Source organism: Trachinotus anak, unplaced genomic scaffold, assembly GCF_046630095.1.
Source record: "Trachinotus anak isolate AG129_WGS33_773 ecotype Australia unplaced genomic scaffold, CSIRO_AGI_Tana_v1 ptg000010l, whole genome shotgun sequence".
In the NCBI taxonomy this organism is placed as follows: Eukaryota; Metazoa; Chordata; class Actinopteri; order Carangiformes; family Carangidae; genus Trachinotus; species Trachinotus anak.
Window position 1 is genome coordinate 19,840,337 of NW_027273861.1, and position 9,387 is coordinate 19,849,723.

Genomic DNA, 9,387 nt, shown 5'->3' on the forward strand with positions numbered 1-9,387 from the left:
GTCTCAGTTCGGAACACAATCCGATCCCACTAGCAGGTGAATGGTTAGACGTGATGTTTGGCATGTCATTGTACATCCTCAATATTAACTACATTCTTTTCAAACGTCTTACGGCAGTGCGTCTTGGCTGAGTCAGAATCTGTTCAGCATTGTGACAACGCACCAAGGCAAATTTGGCGTACAAATTAGAGGTATGAAGAAATACCATTTCTGATGCTGATCGACGTTGCATAATGCCGCCTTCTTGTGTGTACGATCCTCCTTTTGCCAGACAATCTGACCAATAAGTGCAGAGTGAATGTTCTGATGTGGTTTGTAGAGATGTGTTTTAGTTCACTTGTATTTTTCCTCTATCTAAAAGCAAAGCAAACCAAGGGGAAAGGTGTGAAAACGCCCATAAAGCTCTTTCTTGGCCTTTAAGTGAGACTTTTTTTATTTGCTCAACCACTGTTTTCACAGTCAGGAAGGAACTTTCAATCTTAACTTGAGTTATTTGTTTTGTCATGAATAAATATTCAAGCAATGTTGAAACATTTGCAAGACAAGCCATTTCACTGTAGACCATATATACAGTCGTGGCCAAAAGTTTTGACAATGACACAAATATTACATTTTCACAGGGTCTGGTGCTTTAGGGTTTTTAGGTGTTTGTGTCAGATGTTTCTATGGTATACTGAAATATAATTACAAGCATTTCATAAGTATCAAAAGCTTTTATTGACAATTACACTGAGTTCATGCAACAAGTCAATATTTGCAGTGTTGACCCTTCTTTTTCAAGACCTCTGCAATTCTCCCTGGCGTGCTGTCAATCAACTTCTGGACCAAATCCTGACTGATGGCAGTCCATTCTTGCATAATCAATGCTTGGAGTTTGTGGGTTTGTGTTTGTCCACCCGCCTCTTGAGGATTGACCACAAGTTCTCAATGGGATTAAGATCTGGGGAGTTTCCTGGCCATGGACCCAAAATCTTTATGTTTTGTTCCCCGAGCCATTTAGTTATTACTTTTGCTTTATGGCAAGGTGCTCCATCATGCTGGAAAAGGCAATGTTCATCACCAAACTGCTCTTGGATGGTTGGGAGAAGTTGCTCTCGGAAGACGTTCTGGTACCATTCTTTATTCATGGCTGTGTTTTTAGGCAAGATTGTAAGAGAGCCCACTCCCTCGACTGAGAAGCAACCCCACACATGAATGGTCTCAGGATGCTTTACTGTTGGCATGAGACAGGACTGATGGTAGCGCTCACCTTGTCTTCTCCGAACAAGCTTTTTTTCCAGATGCTCTAAACAATCGGAAATGGGATTCATCAGAGAAAATGACTTTACCCCAGTCCTCAGCAGTCCAATCCCTGTACCTTTTGCTGTCTGTCCCTGATGTTTTTTCTGGAGAGAAGTGGCTTCTTTGCTGCTCTTCTTGACACAAGGCCTTCCTCCAAAAGTCTTCGCCTCACTGTGCGTGCAGATGCACTCACACCTGCCTGCTGCCATTCCTGAGCAAGCTCTGCACTGGTGGTGGCCCGATCCTGCAGCTGAAACAACTTTAGGAGACGGTCCTGGCGCTTGCTGGACTTTCTTGGGCGCCCTGGAGCCTGTTTGGCAACAATTGAACCTCTCTCCTTGAAGTTCTTGATAATCCGATAGATGGTTGACTGATGTGCAATCTTACTAGCTGCTATAAACTTCCCTGTTAGGCCCTTTTTGTGCAACGCAATGATGACTGCACGTGTTTCCTTGCAGGTAACCATGGTTAACAGAAGAGGAACAATGATGTCAAGCACCATCCTCCTTTTAAAGTGTCCAGTCTGTTATTCTAACTCAATCATGAGAGATTGATCTCCAGCCTTGTCCTCATCAACACCCACACCTGTGTTAACGGAGGAATCATTGAAATGATGTTAGCTGGTCCTTTTGTGGCAGGGCTGAAATGCAGTGGAAATGTTTTTTTGGGGATAAAGTTCATTTTCAAGGCAAAGAGGGACTTTGCAATTAATTGCAATTGAGGTGATCACTCCTCATAACATTCTGGAGTATATGCAAATTGCCATTATAAAAACTGAAGCAGCAGACTTTGTGAAAATTAATATTTGTGTCATTCTCAAAACTGTATATATATTTAATAAATTGTGTTTCGGAGAATAATTGACATCTTCTTTCTCCCCCACCCATTGTTCCTCAGATGATAACGAGAGAACACTACGTGGCATTGCGTCCATACAGACCAACTGAGAGAATATGTATGGCCCCACACATTTCTTCGACCTTACTTAAGGTGGTGGCATTCAAACAATGATTGATTGGTATTAAGAGGCCTTAGGTGTGACAAGAAAACACCCCCCCCACCATTACCCACCCGCCTGGATTGTTGACACATGGTGGGCTGGGTCCACTCAAACGAGCCAAGGCACCAACAATCTTTCCACTGTCAAAATCACTGAGATCACATTTTTCTCTAATCGGATATTGGATATGAATGTTAACGAAGCTTCTGACTTTGTCCTTTTTGTCCATCAATATACACTCAATAGCCTATAAATAAGGGACAGGGAGACAGACCAGAAATGAGAGACAGATGAATACAGAGAGGTCCTTGAAGAATACCCACTCCAGGGTACACTCAACCTGAGACAGGAGTGATGGTTCATGATGCTCGCTTCGCCCAATAGAACATCTTTGAAGATGGCAGTTCACGGATGCTTTCCACCTGATAAGACACAGTTTGAGATCAGCCAGGAAGACTGGGATAAGATCCAGGTGTGCAAAGCTTATAACGACTTACTGAAGAAGACTTGAAACCAATTGCAGGGGCTGCAACAGAGTACTGAATTAAGGGTCTGAAGACTGTCTGAGATATGTCATGTCTCAGCTCCAAATATTATCAGTCTTATCTCAGATCCCATAATGCAAAGCTGTTTACAGCCAGTGAGAAGACAGGAGCTAAGTGGTTTCTGCCATATCATGACAAACCAGCAGTCAGGTGTCCAGTTTTCATGTTTAATTACTTACTGTAGAAAAACATGACAAAATATTTACAAAATTTAATATTAAAAAGACAGGTGAGGCCAACAAATCCCAATAAGTCATAAAAGAAAAAACAGTTCAACCCAAAAGAAAAACATTAAAAATCCATATGTAAATGACAACAATGCAAAGTGGTGTTCCATGTTACTGTCTCAAGCTATCCTCCTGTATCCTCAAATTATTAAGCCACGCCTAAACATTAATTTAGATTTGAAGGAAACCTTGTGTCTGTATTGTTGTAATAACCGATTTTGGAGTATAGTCATAATGAAGAGTTTCCAAACACTGATAGAAGTGTTGCCACACATGATAAAGAGCAGCTTGCAGTGCAATGCCTGCCAGCGACAGTTACGACACATTAAACTGCTTATTTAATGTGACTTTCACAGTCCACAATGTTGTAGGCTTTATAGGATGCTCACTGAATGTTTTATACACTGATTTGCTCATGATTATTCAGTGCTTAGTGAATCTCAATGAAGTTTTACTGCCTGAGTGTCTGTGTCTCATTCACACACTACATCTATGCAAATCTCAACTTCCTGCTGTCCTACTTGTCACTAATATCTTCTTTGTACTTTTATGCATAGGCAGATTCTGTCATCTGTTTTTAATACAGGTACAGATAACAGAATTAATAGGTCATGTGTGAAGACACCCATATAACTTATCATCATTTTAAAGGTCACATCATTTTAAAAGTCACTCATTGTGGGCACTCACAGTGGCCGTCTGCACTATTGTCTTCCTCTGACGGATGGAAACACATGTCCATTCTGCGTTGGAAACGACTCTTAAGCAGGAAGCGCCGCTTCACTGAGGCAGTGTTGTACTCCTGGGACTTTAGCTTGGCATAATAATCAGAGAACTTGTTAAAGAGGAAGGAGATCGGCATGCCATTCAGGATGATACCAAATGAGATGCAGCCAAAGGCCACAACACGTCCCAGGATAGTTACAGGAACCACATCCCCATAGCCCACAGTAGAGATACTGACCTAAGAGAGAGGAGTGAACAGTCCCATATTAATAAGTTTCCATTAATATTTTCTTTTCTACAATGGCATTCTTCATAATGACCAGAAAGAATGAGCTAAAAGTTCAGATTGAGGTAATACAGAGTCTTTTTTGGAGACTGTTCTGTAAATAAATTTGCCCATTAGTTCTCTGTGCAAGCAGCTTATTAAAACCCACAGTTACGTTTTATCAGGCAGCCTCTAGTGGCTGTACCGATTATGAAAGGAGCGAAGAAGGGAGCCGGGTGAGGGAAGAGGAGGCTGTGGAGTGGATTGATGGGTCTACAAAACACAGGATTTTCCCACAGCAGACCATTGATCGTTTCTCATTTGAAACCAATAGTCAAAGTTGTTTCTTTATCTATAACAGTTCCATAACCTTAACTGCATGCATATTATTGTAACCTTTGCGAAGAGCATCATCAAACCTTAGGGAAGCAGATTTTTAACCCAAATCACGATTAGGGTCTAAATATAACTGAGTAGTTTTAGTGACACGACAACAAAGGTCCGGTATGCCTGCCACTGGTACGCTCCTATGGTTTATATCTGTGGGTAGGGCCAATGACTTATGTGGCTGTTTAAGATGGAGGACATGTTTGTTTTAGGCTTGGTTTATAGCGGTGATTACATTTCCTTGCTTCCTGTATAGTCTTAATTTTGTAGTAGTTAATCTAGTGCAGTACCATTGGCCTTCATTGGCCTTCACAGGAGCAGGTGACAGTATATTTTGGGAGATATACTTTACTGTCACATGGGGAGTTGGCAAACAGATTGGGGCTGTGTTGTTTTAAGATATCTGGTCTGGATCTGACAATCCAAAGCGCTGCCCCACGCTAGCCTGCACACAGATGTACACATTAAATACATGTCTCTCTCTGTTTTTTCTCTCATTAATAAGAGCAGAGCATGAAGGGGAAATCAGTTGCAGCCCTTCAAAACAGACAAAAAAATGCATTGAGTTACTCAGGTACTGATACTCACTGCAGCCCACCACCAGGCACATGGGATACTGCTGATGGGAGATCCCTCAGTTTTCCTCTCGGCTGAATGCAGGAGAGCAGAGAAAGTGAAGATTCCCATGATAATAAAAAGGAAAATGCAAGAGGCCTGCTGGTAACACTGCCGCAGAGTGAACCCAAATGCTCTCATGCCGGTTGAGTGTCGAGCCAGCTTCAAAATCCGAAAGACCCTCAGTAGCTTGACCACTTTGAGGACATGACTGAGCTTGCTGACCCGAGCCATGGCCTTGAGGTCTTCCTGTGCGTTCACATCATCGGTGTCAGCAAAGGCTTCAAAGATGATCTGAAAGAAATAAGGCATGACCGCCACCATGTCCACAAAGTTGAGTCCACTCATCAGAAAGATTATGATGTTGGGAGTGGTGACGAGGCGAATTAAATATTCAAGAGTGAAGAACACAATGGTGATGATCTCCACCCATTCCATGTACGTTTTTCCATTAATTCTATATATCTGAAGCTCCTCCACAGTGTTTAGAGTCATTGCCATGATGGAGAAAAGCACAAAAAGGTTGGAGAACACAGTGAAAGCCTTTGCCAGAGTTGAAGAGTAGGGATTCTCCACAACGTTCCACAGACTCTTCCTCACATTCCCAAAGATCATGTCCTTGAAGCAGTCATCATCATACTTCACCTCGATCTCAGCCATGAGCTCCCTGTCCACCTTCAGGTCTTCTTTTATCTCATCCACCCTCTCCTCAAACACTATCCAGCAGCAGCGCTGAGTGTCCTTCAGGCTCAGACCCCAGTATGCAATTTCCTCCTCGAAGCTGATGGGGCACATTTCCCGTATGACCCACAACACTCCACTTGTGTAGAAATGGTAGATGTAGTGGAAGAAGGCAGGGTCACGGTCAAAAAAGAACTCGTTCTTACGCACCGAGTAGTCATCGCATACTGTGAGGAGTTTTTCTCTGTCCCTGCAGAGAGCCAAGAAGCCTATCCGGGTGTTAGGATATTTAATAGCACACTGCGATGGGATATGAAACACTTTGCCTCCAACATTAACTTTGATGTTCTGCCGCTGTTTAGGTCTTTTTTCAGCTTTAGGGCACTCTGCTTTGATGTCAGGACTGTCGAGATTCTCCAGAGAGCTCCATGCTTTCACTGCTTTCTCCTGGGAAAATGGGAATGTTTTTTTGTCCTCCCCACCCTTAGACAGACAGTTGATAGTAGAGCGGCGATTTTGTAAACTTCTTTGAAGCTGAATTTGCTCTGAAGCCATGGGAACTGTAGTTCAAGACACAAAGCCAAGGAAACTGAACAAAAAGAAAGAAAGCAAAAGCAGGAAACACTCCAGGAAATGCCTTCTAGCAACACATAATATGTTGCTGAATCAACAGAAAAAAAAGAATCTTGTCCTGCAGCAACGGAGAACAGAGAAAAACAGCGATTCCTGTTTTGCTGACTCAGTTATGGCTGAGACTGTGGTTAAGAGAGTAAGGGAGAGAGGAAAAGACTCTCCTCTCTGACTGTTTCTACAAAGACAAAGCAAAGGCATTTGCCTCATCAGACTAGAAGAGTAAGGTTTAGCAGGGATTTGATCCATTTAATCTCACTGGTGTCCTTCCAAGTTTCCTTAAGCAGTTGTAAATATAGGGGGGAGGGTGGTGGCGGTGGCTGCATTAGGACGCAAAGTTGATTTAAGGATTTCTGAGGTGACAGGACCAAGGGACATCTGAGTCCTTATGTTATACATTTACGTCTTGTTCCTCTTTTAAATGTTACTTTCTACCTTCTTGTCAGCTTTCATTTCCTCATACTGTTCTCATTACCACTGTGAGAAAAAAAAAAAAATTAAAAATGAATACTTTCAGTCTTGTTAAAGGGGAAGCATGAACCGCTTGAGAAGAATGACAAATATACACACAAGTATTTTCTACACTATGAGACAGGATATTTGAGGTTTTGCTCACACGGACACAGAGGCCTTCTTCGTGATATTGTAACTGTTACCTCAGCTATAAGACAAAATCAACAGTCATGCTAGTGGCATGTGAGGCTGTAGGGGCGGTGGTGCTTTGAGCTAAATGCTACTGTCAGTATGTTAACATGCTGATTATAAGCACCATCTTAATCTGGTGAGTTAGCAGGCTAACATTTGAGTTAGTACTTAACATACAGATAAGGCTGATGGGGATGTAATTAGTTTGGCAGGTATTTAGTCGCAAATCAAAGTGTTGGACAAACAGAAATTTTTGCCATTGATGGTGTTAGCTGTCAGAGAAAAGTGACTGCAATTCATTCTGAGCAGAACATAGATGTCTGTGTTAAATTTCATGACAACTGATCCAGCTGTTGGTGAGATATTCAACCCAAAACCTCAGGGGTAAACCTCAACGTAGCACTAGGAGAAGAATTACAGGATCACCAAGATCAATAGGGCTCATTCTCTGGGCCCCTTGGATATCTGTACCAAATTTAATGGAAATCCATTTATTCATTTTGGAGATATTTCACTGAAAGCCCAAACTGTCAACCTACTGGTGGCGCCACACAAAAGGTCAAGTGATCAGGAAATTAGCAAGATTAATCTTCTGGGGACCATCAATATCTATACTAAATTTCATTGCAGTCCACCCAGTGGTTGTTGAGATATTTCTGTCTGGACGACAGCAGTAGACCAACAGATGAGCCATGTCACTATGGCTACAAATTGAGCCATTGTCTGTTAAACAAATGAACAACGCAGAGGTGAAACATTTCACTTAAAATATCACTGCTCACAAATAAAGACGTACAATCACAAAAGCTAAAACTTGTTTATTCTTGGACACTACCAGATGCTGCTCAGACTAGACAAGGAGTAATCTGACTCTCTACTGAGACAAGTCATTTGGAGGTGACTCACCCTAACTGACTGCTTGGGATCTCCTGCTAACCTACTTGTCCAGCTTACAACTGACCATCAGACTACACCTGCCAGGGACAGAGACTGGCCAGACTTATTGTAAAGCTGTAAACACATATGCAGACTGCACACATTAACAGTTTAAACTGAGTCAGACACTCATCTAAACTTTCATGTTAAAAACCAGTAAAGGTGTCATCAACATTAGGGAAGTAACACTGACCTCTTTAGACAGCTGTCAAATGTGCCACAGCCTGCCAGAGGCTTAAAAGGCCTTAATGTTCCATTAAGTCAAAGATGTTCCTCTGTTACATTTTAGTCTACATGAATCTTGACTCACAAAAATGGAAAAAAGGAAACCAACTACAACTAAACAACAACTACATTCTCCGCATCATACATGTATTTTTATGTAATGCACAATACTGTAATCCTTGAGTCCAAAGTCTGTCTCAGTTTTTGATAGACTTTGTGACCAAGCTGCTGCTGGAAACAAAAGGCTTTAAAGTTTGTAGTAAAAATAAACATGATTTAAATAAATATGCTACAAATAAGGCTGCAACAAAATGTTGAGTGTCACAGAACTACCTCCACAGTTGTGATGTGCTCACTTTACAGTTTTTACCAGAAAACATTGCAGCAACAGCAGCATCATTAATACATTGACTTTAATGCCAGAGAAGTTCAAGTTTTGATAACCTGGAGAGGTTAGTCATGCTTTTATCTCCTCCAGGCTTCCTGACTGTGATTTATTTTTGCCATGCTAGCTCTCCTGATGGTAATGTCAATCTGTTGGTCCACAACCTTGGTCCAGAATGAAATATTTTCACAACTATTGTACAGTTTATCATGCAATGGACATATAGTCATGGTGCCCAGACGATGAATCTCTGGTGATCCTCCAACTTTTCCTGTCCCACTGTGGAGCTGACATTTGTGGTTTTCAGTGAAATGTCACAACTATTGGATTGTCAGTCTAGTGTCATCATCGGGTCAAAATTTGTCCCTTTGGTTTATGGCTAAACACAACAGCTTCAGCTAAGTATAAATATTAGCGTTCTAACACCATAATAAAATGTGTTGACATTTAGCTCAACACACCCCTTTGCCAAACTGCAGCCTTGCTGGCCAGCTGGCATGGCTGTAAACGCTTATTTTGTAATTTTGGCCTCATCAATCGAAATATCCAACGTGAACAATTAAAACAAACACATACAGTATATCTTGTTACATCTACAGTATTGTGTGTTTTAAATGTGTTAAATGTCTATGTACTGCTCATAAATGCTAAATACAGTAAAAGTAAACAGTTGCCATTTGTTCCATCATTAGTACTATGATACATAAAATAAATGCAATCAATACATTTGGAAATCAAACAACTTAATTATCTGCTAATGCCACTAGGTGAGACAACCAATAGTGAGGAAAAAGTTAATGGTATTCCTGTTGCAAAGAGCCCGTTTCTTCTCCTGTATA

General features: G+C 41.4%; 1 protein-coding gene across 1 annotated transcript; it reads right to left on the reverse strand.

The window, feature by feature from the left end:
* Positions 1-2,979: 2,979 nt before the first annotated feature.
* LOC139625915 (potassium voltage-gated channel subfamily V member 2-like) lies at positions 2,980-6,659 on the reverse strand. The gene is made up of 2 exons (XM_071485989.1): positions 5,020-6,659; positions 2,980-4,017 (listed from the first exon to the last, which is right to left on the reverse strand). The coding sequence occupies exons 1-2, from the start codon at positions 6,280-6,282 to the stop codon at positions 3,727-3,729; spliced, it is 1,554 nt and encodes a 517-aa protein (XP_071342090.1). The 5' UTR covers positions 6,283-6,659; the 3' UTR covers positions 2,980-3,726.
* Between the last annotated feature and the right edge of the window lie 2,728 nt (positions 6,660-9,387).

What these genes read in the sequence shown, in the direction of transcription:
- LOC139625915 (XM_071485989.1), bottom strand. Translation starts at nt 6,282, where the DNA reads ATGGCTTCAGAGCAAATTCAGCTTCAAAGAAGTTTACAAAATCGCCGC. An exon ending in GTGCCTGGTGGTGGGCTGCA is followed by an intron (nt 4,018 to 5,019) that starts GTGAGTATCAGT and finishes CCTCTCTCTTAG; the next exon opens with GTCAGTATCTCTACTGTGGG.